This window comes from Larus michahellis, chromosome 8 (assembly GCF_964199755.1).
Source record: "Larus michahellis chromosome 8, bLarMic1.1, whole genome shotgun sequence".
In the NCBI taxonomy this organism is placed as follows: Eukaryota; Metazoa; Chordata; class Aves; order Charadriiformes; family Laridae; genus Larus; species Larus michahellis.
In genome coordinates this window covers 29,383,831-29,399,443 of record NC_133903.1, presented here as the reverse complement: position 1 = coordinate 29,399,443, position 15,613 = coordinate 29,383,831, and the positions used below count along the sequence as shown (strand labels likewise).

At 47.9% G+C, this 15,613-nt stretch overlaps 2 protein-coding genes across 3 annotated transcripts in view; one reads left to right on the top strand and one right to left on the bottom strand.

Moving 5' to 3' along the window:
- Window positions 1-2,222, top strand: part of RGL1 (ral guanine nucleotide dissociation stimulator like 1) — a 77,139-nt gene extending 74,917 nt beyond the window's left edge. The window contains exon 18 of the mRNA XM_074597601.1: window positions 147-2,222. Within this exon, the coding sequence (XP_074453702.1) occupies window positions 147-334 (188 nt within the window). The 3' untranslated portion in view covers window positions 335-2,222. The remainder of the gene's footprint in view (window positions 1-146) is intronic.
- A 2,903-nt stretch (window positions 2,223-5,125) lies between these two features.
- COLGALT2 (collagen beta(1-O)galactosyltransferase 2) overlaps window positions 5,126-15,613 on the bottom strand; it is a 53,185-nt gene continuing 42,697 nt past the window's right edge. For both annotated transcript variants that reach the window (XM_074598173.1, XM_074598174.1), the window contains 7 exons: window positions 12,872-12,991; window positions 12,314-12,390; window positions 10,306-10,412; window positions 9,372-9,504; window positions 8,012-8,139; window positions 7,289-7,495; window positions 5,126-6,837 (listed from right to left, as the gene is read on the bottom strand). In XM_074598173.1, coding sequence (XP_074454274.1) covers window positions 6,561-6,837; window positions 7,289-7,495; window positions 8,012-8,139; window positions 9,372-9,504; window positions 10,306-10,412; window positions 12,314-12,390; window positions 12,872-12,991 — 1,049 coding nt within the window. In that variant the 3' untranslated portion in view covers window positions 5,126-6,560. The remainder of the gene's footprint in view (window positions 6,838-7,288; window positions 7,496-8,011; window positions 8,140-9,371; window positions 9,505-10,305; window positions 10,413-12,313; window positions 12,391-12,871; window positions 12,992-15,613) is intronic.

The window sequence follows — 15,613 nt, the reverse complement described above, 5'->3', positions numbered from 1 at the left end:
GGCCACCCCTTGGCAGAAGGAGAGGTGCCCGGCGCTGCCAGGCTGCCTGCGCGCGGGCTGCTCACCCTGCCCTTGCTCTCTCCCGACTCTCCTGCTGCTACCTGCGGTACTGCAAATTAACACTTGCTCTGGTCCCTCTTTTGCAGAGCTGGTGATCCCAAACAACGCCAACGTGTTCTACGGCATGAACAGCCACGTCAACTTCGACTTCATCCTGCGGAAAAAAGCTTCGGACAGCGGGCAGGTGAAGATGAGGAGCCGGTGCAGCCTGACACTCCCCAGAACTGCCAAACGGGGGTGCCGGAGCATCAGGCCCAGCAAAATCACACTGTAAGGGAGACAACGAGGCAGGGAGGAGACCTTCACTACAACCCAGTATTACAGACCACAGCAGATGAATGTGTCAGTATTCAACGTTGAAAATACGCGAGGCTGAAATGCAAAGTGACCTACAGCCAGAGATGTGTGTCTCCTCCCTTGCAGCTGGATATGGACTGACAGACACGGATTTACGGGACAGTACAGACTGGAATTTTGTTTTTGGTTTTTTTTTTGTTGTTTTGCACATTTGTCTAGGAAGGCGAGAGCCCCAGTTAGAGGGGAAAAACGGGACTGCAACATTTGTCTTAAGAACACCACACAAGCCAACTCTTTTTGTGAGAAAACATTTTCCTTTGTGCCAGTATTACACAGAAGAATAAAGTCTAAATTTATTTTTATAAAACTGGAGAAGAAAAGTCTCAATAACATTTTGCCTGACCCAAGGAGGGTCCCAGCCAGCCTCCGGTGGACTGACGGGAGCACTGGTTTGCAGGAGGTGTGGGTGAGCTGAGCGCCGCTGGCAGTTGCTGCCTCCCGAAAAGCAGGGTGGGTACAGCCCCAACACACTCAGCGCTGGAGGCAGCAGGAACTGCAGGCGCATGCATTGCTTTCACACAGCTGGCAAACTTATTTTTTGCACTTGTTCCACAGCAGAAAATTACCTATTTTTGGACTTTTTTTTTCCAAAGAACTTTAAAAGAATGGACTGCACTTGCTTTTGGATGAATGTCATGGGTTTTTTCATGAACAAGGCAAACACACACTACTTGTCTGGACTTAGGTCTTGTCTTCATGCCACTACGGGGTGGTTTTCCTTTTACTTTGCTGACCCAGTGAATAGAAATTGATGCCTTTTGCATGTACTCTGAAATGACTGCTGACTCTGAAATGACCTCTTTGTAATGTGCAATCACTCTTCAAGAGCAAAACTTTTAACTCACGTTTTCACTCATAAGGGGCAACTACATGACCTTTTATTTTTAAAAGTGGGTATTGAGAGGAGAGAGCCGGGTTTTATGCATTACCCCAAACCACCAGAGATTTTATATACTTGTAGCATTACTATGCATAATCTACGAGCACCTCCCTTGTTCTTTATATGCATCTATTAAATGAATTTCTTGACATGGTACATCAGCTGGACTAAAGAATTCAGCTGGAATGAATGAAGAATTTAATCATTTGTTCTCTGTGAAACTTCAAATACCACACTTCTTGAGTCTCTTCCCAGAACACAGGCTTCCTTGAAAGGACAGATAGAGGTTTTATTTCAAAAAGCCATAAATGAGACATCGGATTGTAAGCAGCCCTTACTAAAAAGGCTGTCTTTGAGATTAGTATTAGTTGATTAGTATTAGTTAAGCTCAAACATTGAATTTTCTGCATGCCTGGGCCTTTCTTCCCACCAGTTCTGCAGCACTAATTTTCAAAACTGGGCTCAGATGACATTAACGATGGGTGATAAACTGATGGTGCAACCAGCGCTGGGTTGCGCCATGTTTCACACTACAGGAAGACCCATCACCTCTGTTTACAAGTAGCACATGCAGGTCCTAGCCCGGTTACTTTAAGAACTCCAGTTTTAGGTTTGTTGAGAGGGTGAAGATAGTGAGTTTACAACTGAGCCTTAACCTTTGCCCAGAGTTAGGGCAAGATTGCAACAGTTCAGTCTTCTTTGCATTTCAGTGTCATTCATCATCAAACATGCATTGACGGCTCTACAGCATCCATTGGCAAAGCACAGCGTTGCTCACTCAGAAGTTGTATGTCTGCGTTAAGCTGAAAGGTGAATGTTCTTGATTTTAAAATTACACCCTCCAAAAGGTTATATATGAAAAAGATTTTTTTAATTGCTTATCTGTTATCTTTATACAGTAAGTAAATAAACTGTTTTCCACTAATATTTGCCTGGAGTTAATCTATTTTCTTGTCTTGGACTTTATTACTGCGTGGCAGCTGGGGGTTTGGTTTTTTTTTAACACCTCACACCACTTCCCTCACTGTCACTCTTCAACTTCAGCACCTTTACTAACTGTCCTCAGCTCCCTCCAGCCCCCACAGCTCAGCCAGCCACAGACCTTGAACCACCACGGTTTAGGGGTGTTCCCGTTGGCTGTAACCCTTCAGCTGTGACAGCCCTTCAGTGTTGTTTGATTCTTCCCATCACACCCAACACCGGTGTTGTACTGTTTGTAACACTGTCAGCATTACTGCCATGCTTTTTTGTTTTAATTCCTTAAAGTTTTCATGAGGAGGGCCTCTGTGTGGCTGGAAGGGCTGGCCAAGTAAACCAGCCTCTCACCACCATTGCCCCGAGTGGCAGCAGCTAATCACGAGCCATACGTAGTCCAGCTGCAGGAGTGCAAGGAGTTAAATGTAAACCTCAGCAAAGCAAAAGTTAATACAAAAAAAAAATTAGTATTGGTTTGAGTGTTTCCATCTTTTCCCCATTGTCTTCATCATGTCATGCTTCCCCCAGCCTCAACCATGAGCTTTTTGGGTTCCCCTCCCTATGATACAAACGTTTGAGTTTATATCATGGCAGCTCCTTCTGCCTTTCAGCACAGTCCCTCCTGCCCTGGGGCCCCTCCCACAGAGGATCTGCCCTTCCACAAGTCACATCAACTTTAGGGAGGCTCCTAAAACTGCCAAAAGTCACGCTGTGAGTCCCTGGCCTGGCCTGTGTCACCAATGAGAGGCTCGTTACACCAGCAAAGGCAAAAGACAGAGTACCCTGACTTTAAACTGCCACCTCCTTTCTTTTTTTCCCACTTAAAATACCTAGAGAGCTAAAACACAGTAACAAAACCTTATTTGATTGCCCTTGGGCTAAATACAATCCATTTGTGAACCAGGAATGTCAACTGCCCTGTTCAGAATAGAACAGCCCTTTTCCTTTCTTAAAGCAAAGCGAAGAGCTGTTAGGTTACGAGCAGTCTTATTGCAGATAATCATTTTTAGGGCCTGTCACCGTAACCCTTCTTGTGAACAAGCTGCTTTTTTTCAGCTGCCTGGCTACTTACCCTTTGTAAAACCCGTTCCTAGCGTCCACGGCTCTGTCCCTCACCCTTACTGGGTGCTGCTGGGTCCTTTTTGCGGGGCTCCCGGTGCTTCGCTCATATGCTCCGCAGCAGAGCAAAAACCCCGTACCAAATGGAGGAAAAAGAAGGAAGAAGGAAAAAATGGAGGGGGGGAAGCGCCCTCTGTGGTTTATGAAGCAGCCTGGCAAATTCTTACTTAGCACTTGTTAACTAACAGAAACTCATTTTTCACGCTCTATGCCCAAATGCATGGCCACGAGAGGCTCAGAGCGGCCAGTCCCGGCCTGCAGCAAACAGCTGCCTCGGCCACAGCCAGCAGCTGCCTGGGCCAAGCTGCTGCTCCCACTTGCGCCCAGTTTTGAAGCCTATTAGATGAGTCAAAGAAAAATAAATAAATACATGGAAAGTGGAAAAATATCAGAAAAACACAGAAGTGCTTCAACTGGCTCCTACTTTTCCAAAACACAGTTAATTCTGAGTAGGGCAAAGCCTGGGCAAGACCTACCAAAGAACCCAAAACACAGACAGGGAAAACCAGTACTTGCCAGAGCAGGTAGAGCCACTGGCCATCCACCCATCTTGCAGATGTAAATAAATAGAAAATTGTGTACATATACACACCCACACACCTGTGCATATAGTAAAAGAACAATCAGCCAGATTGAGGCCATGTCTGCTCTGAAATGGACATATTCATTTAATTCATTACATTTTTATTCTTAATTTGTTTCCCCTCCTCCCCTGAAATTGCCACCAAACCCCTTGTACCACTCGCTTCCAGAGACAACTAAAAGAAAAGCCACACACTCAAAACCCCACCCCTAAAAAACCCCTATGATGGTTTCAAGAGTTTTTTTAATAAACTGCTACTGCTCTACTTAAAGAGCACGTGCCCCCAGCACGACGTGAGGAGCACCAGGGTTGGTTCCAGCCAAGACGTTCGTGCAGAAAGTGTTTCAATAGGATCAGGAAAGGTCAGAAGAGGATGAGTTGGAAACCCCAGAGCTCTTGCTGGCACAGGTAAATCACACCCATGGCTGGGGGAAAGAGAGGCCTCTCATGGACAAAGCGATGGGTCTCGCACAGAACACACGAGGGTGGAAGAGCTACGCAGCAGTGGTGCATATGAACACAGTGGGGTGTATATGAACCCTGGTGATGTAATATGAATACAGCGGTGATGTATATGAACACAGCACAACCCTAACAAGCCTTTACGTGGAGAGGCAGCCACAATATTAGATCCAAGAAACGATACCAAGCCAAAGGGACTCACCCATCCAGCGCTGTCCCGCCAGACTCAGATGCTCACGCACGTCACAGCAGCTACAGTGACACCTGACAATATGCTGGATGCTCACCAGCTCACAGATGTCCTGCTTCTGAAGGCCACGTCGAGTTTCTTACCGGCATCTCTGGGACGGCCATGCTCAAACAGTGCTTCAAACAGCCCCGACGTGCCGCCTGTACAGCCAGACCTGAGGAGGAAGCAAGAGGGGTTCTCAGAGAGGAATGACCCAGGCTGTGTGTTGTGGCCCATGACAGACCTGCTCTCCATACTCACCGTGTCGCATGGACACCTGCTCCGGCTTGGACAGCAGAAGGAACACAGCTGCAGGTGGCAGCTGCAGGACAGGCACATCTATATGGCCGGTGAGCCCATGGCAGGGTGACAAACCCTTGAGCTGGCCTGAAAACCCCTTGAGCTGGCCCTTCCCAGCCAGGGCAGCTCCCACCCAATGAAGAATACGCACAGCTGCTCATCTTGCACCAGGTTCTATGTATTATCAGACCGGCTGACAGGTAATAACATGTTTTCTTTAGCAGAAAGCACAACATTGTTCAGTAATTCTTAAAAACAAACAAAAATTTTAAAAAAAACAAACCCAAACCCAACCCAGCCACACTATTCCCAGCTGCAGAGCTCTGCCAGCAGGGGAGTCTCCAGATGGCGATTCCGGGAGGGCATCCTCCCGCTGCTGTGGCAGCCCACCAGCTGAGCTCCGTGGCAGCTAAGCCCAAGCAGTGTAGTCCCTGATCACCTGGCCTCTGAGAAACATTAAAAAAAAATTAAAAATAAACACCATACTCTGCTGACATGTTAGCCAACAGCAAGTACATCAGAACTCATCCCAAAAAAAAAATATCCCAAAACCCAAGTTTGCTCCTCACATGAAAAAACATCAAGACAAGTTGCCTTTCCGTCCTGCAACGTGCAATTCTATCAAGGCTGTCGAAAACAGTACAGTTGACAACTCTACCATTTCTGTAGGTTGTTTTGTTTTTATAAAGATAGTACAAGCAGTTCATAATCAAACTTCTAAAATGTAAAGTTCCTAGAAGTCCTACACTTGGTTTTATGGCCTAATTAAACAGGCCTGCAAACAGGTTGCCAGGCTTTGCTTCCCTGAAGGAATAACTTGAGGCAGGGGGTGAAGCAAGAGACGAGACAGATGACCTCCGCCTGTGCTGCCTTCAGGCAGAGGAGAGACACATCAAACCAGCAGCCCCCACTTTCTCTGCTAGCTTCCGAGATTTTAGACATGCCGAGACATTAGTTCTGGCTTGAGAGGCCTGTCTGGACGGGATCTAGCAAGTTTTGAAATTTGCGGAGGGAAAACCAGCAATAGTTTTCTACAGAAGTGTGATGCGGGAGAAGACAGCACAGAGGAGCGCTGCTCCAGTGCACTCAACGTTCTTGGAAACCACCTTGATTCTGACAGGGATCCCTTTGAAAAACAAAACCAAATAACTCAAGCGCTCGCCTGCAGCTTCTCTCAGTGAAGACGGTTATAAAAGCCTACCAAGAGTAACAGTTACACAGCAGCCCAGTTACAGCTATCCAGAAAGGTATTAACACTTGTACACCTCTATATATTAATCTTTATAAATACAGTATTCTACACAAGGAACTGTAGAAAGACGTCATTCAAGGTTGTTTTTTTACAAAAGCTCGGGAGGGCTTTTGTTCAGATCTCTGCCTTTTCTCTGCCAGTCTGGAACACTTGTTCTTTTTCCTCCTCCATCTCCCACCCAGTTCTAAGCGGCTCGTTTAGTTGTCAGGTCCAACCACCGTGCTTTGCCATTGAAGCAGTGGGAAGGAGACCGCATGAAGAGCTGCTCTACAACTTTCAAGGGTAAAAAGCCAAAGTGTGAGGCAGGTTCAGCTGTCAACAGAGTCCCAGGGGGAGCGGGCAGTCATAGCTCGTCCCTGGAGGACGGCGCGTTGAGAGATGACTGGGAAGGCAGGGCATCCTTGTTCTGGGCGTCGCTGTGGATCTTGCCCTGCTGTCGGGATTTCCAGGAGTGCGTTCTGTCCCAGTCCGTTGACACGGTCTCGTTGTCCCAGATTGTGGAGGTCTCTGTGTCGCTGAGGTAGCCTGGCTGCCCTGTGTAGTGGGTGGGGTAAACAAGCAGGGGTTCTGCTGAAAAGGCTTTCAAGTCTCTGGACTCGTAGTACTCCATGTACTTCGCTCTAAATAGGAGAGAAAACACATCAGTAACAGACTGAACATTCATCAGTGCCACTGCTTGTAACTGTGAGATACGAGCCAATCCACTGAGCAAAGAGGTCCCACGGAGCAGAGGTAGTTGCTGGGGTGGAGTCTGACTCTCCAGAGGCAGAACCACGTGCCTTACAACCACACACAACCTGTACAACCAAAGCCTCCGTTACCAGAGACGGCCAAGGGTCTCAGAACCAGCCCTGCACCAGGTGGGGACAATAACCCCTCTGCAGCACGTCCGTCACCTCCTTTGACCAGTGCCAGGAGCTCTGCTACAGACAACCAAAATGCACGAGGAGTAGCCCTGTCCCCCACCAACTGGGCTATAGAAGTGAGGAGACACACCAACGTCACATGGCTTAAGATCGTTCAGCAAGACCCAGCTCATGTCAACCCAAGCAGTGAAAGCATCCTACTTACACAGGGTGCTTGTTGTACATGACTGGCAGAAATTCATCTACAGGCAGCATCTTGCTGAAAGGCTCAGCTCCGATGAGTTTCCGAGCCCCTTGCAAAGAGATTGCATACCCCAGGGTCCAGTAGGAGTAATCGGCTTCCACCAGGTTCATGACATTGGGAACTGCTTTCTCAGGCTCCTGCACCTGCATCCTTTTCCGGCCAATGTAGCTTAAAGGGTGAAAAGACCATAAAAGTCAGAATCAAAGTGAATCTGCAGCAATTAGGGCCACAAGACTGTTCATGTCAACCAGGGAAGGGCAAAGGGTCAATCCAAGAAATAATCCCTGACCAGGCTCACAGTTTCTTTCCTGCACCACTCCCCAACATCCATGTCTTAACCCAGTGGGTGGTACGGATGTGAAAGACTTCATAAGGGAGCTAAGATGACATGATCCAAGCCTCAGGACTGAGCTGTGCCAGTTCCTCAGTCACAGCAGCATCTCCAGACACCGTTGAGATCAACCAACACTGCCCACAAAGGGCAGTAATGGTACCCAGTGGGCATTCCAGCATCAGCCTGCCCCAGAGGTCAGATCTGTCCTGATGGGAAGAGCCACCAAGAAGTCTCTGCCACCTTCCCCTGCACGCCAGCATTAATGGGCACCTCTATCATGACACAGCAGGAGCTGCTGACCTCCTCTGTGTGCCCAGGAGTTCCCAGATGGCTGAGGGCCAGTTACTTACATAAGCTCCCAGTCTAGCTGGGCTTGTTCAACGTCATCCATCAGCTTCATGAGCTTCCTTTTAAACTGGTGTTCAAAGCGCACATCATCCTCAATAACAAGCGTCTTCTCCAGTTCTCTGTTCAGCACCTGAAACAAGAGGGTTCAGAAGTGATCACAGTGGCACACATGGGCCACACTCTGCACCCTGAAATGGCTGGGGTCATCCTGACCTGGCACTGCCTTCTAGGCCATGCTGGTAGGGGGGCTGGAGAACCACTCCCAGATTCACAGCTCAGCTGGGAGAGACTGCAAGAGCCAGTGAGACGATCTAGCTTAAGAACATTCAGCAAGACCCAGCTCATGTCAATCCAAGCAACGACAGCGTCCTACTTACACGGGGTGCTTGTACGTGACTGGCAGAAATTGCCGAGCATCTGCAACCTAGAAAAACCCTCCATCTGATGCTGCAAGAACCCACGAGTTACCAACTAGCACGACCACAGCAACCACCTCCTCAGAGGAACGTGCAGCAGCCTTTGATGCCAAAGCTGCTGTTCAGAAAAACCTCTTTGTTGGAAGAAAGTGTTCCTGAAGTCTGGGAGGGACGATCTAGCGTATCCAAAGTCTGGCACTGACGATTTAAAGAACACGCATGCAAAGGCATCCTGCATGTAGGTTCCCATGTCACCATCTGACTGTTGGTGCCATTGCCCAGTCTTCTTTTAGTACCAAGTCTTTCTCCCTGCCTGCACCACACCTTACTTGAAATAATCCCTCCTGTTGACGTTGGGCTGTGTAACTCCAGCATCTCTGATCAGCACAGCCCAGATCCTCTCAAGAGTCACTCTCCCGGTGACCAGGGACAGGTGGAAGCTACAGCTTTTACCACCCAAACAAGATCTCTTAGTTCAGGTAGCAGAGGCCCCTACTGTTAAGAATATTTACGATACGCCAACTGAAAAAAAAAGCCAATCAGCAGAGTCACTTGAACTTGCTTCAGTCCAGATGCAGAACAAGGGGAAAAAACATGAGGTTTTTTTAACACCATTTGTTCTTCTAAACCTTCTTGCCTTTCTCTTAAGCAAACTTGCTCCAAGCGGGCTATTGGATGCTTTGCAGAAACAGTCATGAAAATATTCTGATAAAAATCACCCAGAGCTGCTGGCAAAGGGAAAACAGAGACAAAAAAGCTGAACACAGCATTCAAGAAAACCCCTGTGCACGATCCCTTCCAAACCAAGGCAAACAGTTCCATCCTGCACTTCCAGAAACCTGCGCTGTATTTGCTGCTCTGCCCTACGACTGGCTGTGTGCCTTCCCATTGTGCCTGCCCGCGGCACCTTCCTGCAGGAACCTGGTGGCACCCACCAGCTCCTTACCTCCTTCCAGATGTAGTAATGACTAAGGAAGCAGCCGATCTCTCCCCTGGTTAGTGGCCTGGAGGAATATGGGTCCCGGTAACCCGGGAGCATATCGATGCTGAGAGCTTTGAGCTGACTCGTGTTCAGTGCTCTGAGAAAGAGATAAAAATCTATCACCATTTTAAAAAAAAAAAAAAAGTAAATTCAAGTCAGACACAGACACGACATGGGAAATGCTGCTGATGTTCAGAGAAAAGCTGTATCTCGAGAAATTCTGCACTTGTTTTCGCTCAAAAACCCAGAGAAAAACTAACTACTTGATTTACATTTCAAAATCAAGCTGACAAACTCTGTCAGTGACTTCTTGTGGGACCATCAACTTGTCAGGTGCTTGGCTTAGATTATTTTTCTAAGAGGTCTTGATGGGTACCCAGGTCTCAAAGACCACTAGATGGCCTCTCCCTCAGGCCTTTTTGCAACTCCCAGACTAAACTTTCTGCCGTGATTTCTCATTATAGAAACATCTTAACACACCTTAGAGTAAGCTTGGGGAGGGCTGCGTCAGGGTTAACACAAGCACAACAGCTTTTGTAGCACTAGGATGGACAGCCTTCCCAGGAGGTAATTGCTTTCAAACACTTTCACTGCCGACCTTTTAGCTGCGTGCAAGTGTTACAGTTCACAGAATCAGTATGATTTTAACCTAATTTTCATCTGAAACCACACTGTCTGAAACCACACTGTCCTGGTTCTCTCCTGGAGACTGATAAATTGCAAAAGAAGAAAAACAGAGCAAAGCTGCCCCAAACAGACTGCTGGGTAAGTAGAAATGATACTGACGTCTCCCCCCAGCACCCCCTTCCCCACCAGAAGAGAGGTCAGGGCGTCCAAGGAGATGGTGTTACGTGCAACCCCCTCTGTGCAAACCTCAGCAACCCCAGCCGACACTCACTTTCCATCCACAGCCTCCACGATCTTGACTGCAATCTCCTGCTCATAGAGAGTCCGCAGCATCCGATCCCGCCTGTCTTTCCGACGCTTCAGGTTGATCATGAAAATCTGGGCAGAAGAGAAAGACATCAGCCTCCCGGCGTGGGAGTGAGGAATAAAAGGGAGTCCTGATCCACCCTTCTCCAGCAGCCCCATTGGGAAAGCAAATCTTATGAAAATACAGGGTGTGTTTTCATTCCAGGTGGCTTAGAATTTGTCAAAAAGTTGGAGTCGGTTTTGAGTTGAAAGCTGAGGCTTGTTCTCGAACAACTGCTTGTTATGGATGTTCACAGGGGAAACTTGATCTTTGAGGTTGAATGAAGGTGACAGGAGACCAGTTACAGCTAAGTCTATAATTTCCAAAGATACAGGATGTTTTGATTTATACTAAACACAGAGCAACACAGCCATCTCCAGCCTCAGTCCTGGGGGAACACTGACCCACCTGCTTCTGCGCAATGCTGCCACTGCCTATATTTAGGACGATCAGTCGGGCCACCACCCAAGTAGAAGGACACAGCAAAGAGACGATTTTTGTAATTACTTCAGGCACTGAAAATCCACCGCTTCCCCTGCCAGAGCAGAGGAAGGCCAGAACCAAGACCGGTAGCAGAGATGTCTGGGCAGGGCTCCGTCCAAGCCTTGAGGAGACAGGCTCTGGTGGAGGGCGGAGGACTGAAGCCCTCACTTTGCAGGTAAACTGCAGAGGCTTAGGGAGATTTTTCAGTCCCAGGTAGACAAGTACAAGTGCAGCCTTGTAGCCTGTGGAGCAAAACCTCATCCCAGTAAGAAGCAGATCAAATTCCAAGTCAGTACAAATGCAAAAATAATAAATTGGATAAATAAAGCACAGCCACAAAGAACAACATGGAAAAAACCTTCACCAGCTGTGTCCCAAACACAGAGGCTCAAACACACATAGCCAAATCGGGTTCAGGCTTTAGAAGTCACATAAACAGATGTAGCAGAATACACCGATAAAACAAAGGCTCCCCTGATCACCACGACTCCCTTGGTCACGGTGCCACTGCCACCCTGGCAGCCGCATACGCAGGGGCTGCTGGCTGTGAATAACACAGATACGGGTTAGTTAAAGCACAGCGGATCCATCTCCAGCCTCCTCCCCTCCATGCCGGCTCTCTCCTCCACGTAAGGCAGAGTCAGGAGAGGAATTTCTGCAGGGTCCTGGGGCCACTACCAGTGTCAGCAACCCCCTTTAGGTCACTTTAACTTAAGGCCACAGTAGAAAAACGCGGTGGCCAAGCAGGGCAGGGGTAGAGCTGGCACGGTAAGGTAAGTTTTCATCACTCCTGGACGCACCCAGCTTGGGCTAGAACCCAGCTGCGAGTCTGGCTCTCCCAGCTGCTCCAGTGTCCCTCTCAGGTGGGAGAAACTGTTCCCTTCTGTCACCGGAAAGCGAGAGAGGTTTTCCAAAGATGAGCTTTTGCCACAGAATGGAAGGGCTGCCAAGCTGCTCTGCAGAGTCAGATGTAGAGGAAACAGCACAAAAACTGGGGACTTAACCCATTTCTCAGCCTCACTGCTGCCATGCCCTCCCGGCTGGATTAAAACATCCATTCCATCAAGACAGAAAGCCCAAAGATTTGCTGGGCATTGCCCTTGCACACAAACCTGCACTTCTCATCGGGGGTCTCGCAGCAGGTCCTAAGTGCCTGCAGACCTGACTGGCCTCGTTTCTTCACAGCAAATGCCAGAGGGAAAGGCTGCTCCCCGAGGCCTTTCCCTTCTGCTTCCCTGAGCTCGGCAGAAGTTCTCCCCAGATAACAATGGCTATTTTCTCCTTGCAAAAAGTTTAAGTCCAAAAGATGAGTGGTTGGGAAAGACCTAACTATGTGAAAAGATAACTCCAAGGGAAACCTCTGGAAGCTATGCTACAGGGAGAACCCAGGTCCTCTAAATGATAAATAGGAAGACAAGACAAGACAATGGCAGCAAAATAGGTTCCTTACTTCATCAAATCCCATCTTGTCAGGGTTCTTCGGAGGAAGAGACACGTACTGAGAGGGTTCAATGGGAGGGCGATCAACTGAAAGAGAGGAGAGATCCCAAGCATCACCCTCATGTACAAGCTACATTGATATAACGTATCCGCATGCATTTCCATCACTGGGCCTAGCAATCCCCAGGGAGCAGGGAGATGAAGGCAGTGCAGGAGTGGGTGCAGCAGAAAGTGTCCATGTTGCCAAGCAAAAGCCAGCAGCCACGTGCCAGATGGACCTCATGACAAAAACGAGGTTCTGCAGCATCCTTTCTGCATTAAAGATGCATTTTTGCATTTAATATGGGGAAGTTAAGGGACTTTGTGAATGGGGTTGACCTGACTGCAAAGTGATTATACCCCTAGGTAGAAAAGCAGTGGAAAACAGAAAACTGTAGATCAAACCAGTGTGAGAGCAGTCAGATCAGGATGCAGACTCCCAGGGGGAAGAGAGATGGGCTGCCGGAAGCAGAGCTCTACAAACATTAACTTGGGGGTGTCCACCATGACACAGGGCACAGCAACTTACTCATAGCCTCGATCAGTGTGTGCACAAAGTTCTCGGTTTCTTCTTGCAGCGTCTGGTGCGATTTCAGGGGCATGGGAAGGAAACCATAGTGTTCACGGTTGCAGACAAACATCTGTATTCCTGGGGACCACAGACAAACAGAAATTAGAGTCAGGTCATTTATCAGCAGATTTTGCTGCTGTGTTGCTATGGAGCCACAATCAAACTTATGCCAGGACCTCAGTCCCATGAAGTTCTACTTCATAAGCAAAAAATTCAAACACATCACAGTGCCATTTTCTGTTTTATTTGGCTGGCAGCAAGTGGCCTCTCCTATGAAACCAATTCCTACTTGCTCCCTAGCAGCACGTATTTTTAACTGCAATCAGTTTTCTCCTAGGAGAGACGGAGAACCTCCCTCAGCCCAGAGAAAGGGTCTTTTTTGGCCCTTGCCTTCACGCTATGAAAACAATCTTACGGCAGAGGGCAGAACTGGCCTTTAGCAAAAGCAGTGCCTGACACAGACGGCAGGAGGACTGCAGATAATCCTAGAGAAAGACACCAGCAAGCAGAAAAGATGCTTTCAAAAAGAGGTGAGAACGTTAACATCCTTCTCCCCAAAAGTTTCTGCAGCTGCTTGTTCAAGGACCTGACTCTGAAGGTGTGACATGAAGAGAGGATGCAAATCTGCTCGGAGCAGATGCCTTTGGAAGGGAGAGACCCACCCACTGCCGAGCTTCTTAGAATCATAGAACCGTCCAGGTTGGAAGGGACCTTTCGGATCATTGAGTCCAACCATCAACCTAAATCTGACAAAAACCATCACCAAACCATGTCCCTCAGCACTACGTCTGCCCGTCTTTTAAATACCTCCAGGGATGGTGCCTCAACCACTTCCCTGGGCAGGGAATGTCCTGGGAATTCACTGGGAATGTCCCAGCAACATGGGATCAGCAAAACACTGCTCCCTCCGGACTGACCAAGAGTTTGCTCACAATCGGCTACAAGTGCAGCAGCACCGGGCCTGTGTCACATCAGGCACCACACTCAAAAGCTACATCCAGAGAAGGCAAGGGAAAATATTTCTGTTGTTTTTCATTGAGTTCTGGTAAGATCCTTTATTAATTAACCACAATCTGAAAGCTGCTAGAACCCACACAACTCTGCCAAGCAGATTTACAGAAAATGCAAACCTACAAGATTTTCCGCCCCCCCCACCCCTTTTTTTAAATTTTTTTTTAAATGAAACGAGCACAACTACCTCCCTCCCTCTAGGAAATAAACAAAAAGCAGACACTACCTGGTGTGTGGATGCTTTCATGTATTAGTCCTCCTAATCCCTGGTATTTTTAGCAGAGCAGAATTGTCTGCATTAATGACTCCAGTGTTTCTACCATTTTAAGTTCTGCAAGTAAATTGCTAGCTACGCTACTTGCCAAAACACATTCAGCTGTCAGCTGCAATTTACTTAAATGGCAGAGTAAAAAATACTACCTGCTGACATTAATGGATTTGGCACTGATCTAATCAACTAATCTTATCTGGCTCACTGATCTCTGTTCTTATCTTCCGCCGGCTTAAACACAGTTAATCTGCACGGATTCACGCCAGTATTTCTGTTCCGTCTGGGATAAAAGCTAGTTTAAAATGGTAAAGCTACCTTAAAATGGGGAGGGGAACTCTTGCTCTCCAGCTCTGCTTTTATAATAAAACAAACAATTGCTACAAAGGACAGAAAAGCCATAGACACTTGTATTATTATTAGCCTTTGTAAGGCAGTGACCAGGATTCCCAGCCGTGCCCTGAACTCACAGCCACGTAGTTAGGCAACCTAAGTTTCCCTCACATCCCTGCGCCCAGACTGTCCTGCTGCCTGGCTCTAGGTCTTCAGAGCCTGAAAGGAAGGAATCCCAGGAGATCTGGCTGGCGAAACGCTATCTTGCAAGTGCAAGGGGCTCTACCGAGTCCACCATTTTCACCAAAACACCCGCAGGAGCTTTGTTCTGGGTCAGTACCCCCGCTACAGGAGACGTCCTCCCAGCAGAAGTGGGTCAGTCTCTTTGGAGCATCACAAAACAGTTGCTTTGAGCAGTACATTTAACTGTTGAAAACTGATGGTTTGATCCGAGGCGTTAAGTGCAGTACTTGGCCTGGACAAAAGCCAACATAATTTATGACTTCAGGGAAGTCAGTGAAATTACTCCGAAGAGAAGTATACCTCGAAGTCCATACATTTTTCCCATTTCCGAACTTGGATGTCATCCTTTTATCCTGGGTGACAAAACTCAGCCCAGGACACAAGCCAACCATCTGAGCGGATCAGTGGGCCAGACTGCTGAAGCGAAGCCTTTCATGTCATGGGTCAGTCCTGGAAAAAGGACTGAGTGTGTTCTAGGATGGAAGGAAAAACTGATGGCTTTGAATCCCTGAAATATTTCTTAAGCAGCTGGAGCTAATGCAATGCAGTTAGCAGACTAATTGGATGCTGCATTTCTGGGAGAGCTGTCAGAGGGAACGAGTGGTGTGGCTAGATTTGCCTGCTTTGCCATCCAGACTTAAACCTCCTTTCTCCTTTGGAGCCAATACACTGATGTCCTGTCTCTGAAAGTCAGGGCCCCAAAGGTGCCCTGCAAGTTCACATCTCGCCTCCTTTATCTTCCTCTGCTGCCCAAGGGCTCTAAATCCAGCTCTTGCTGCCTCTCCTCCACAATTCCTTTTTCTCAATTGATGCCGCGCATCCCCTTGTAGCTGAGTTTTAAAAAG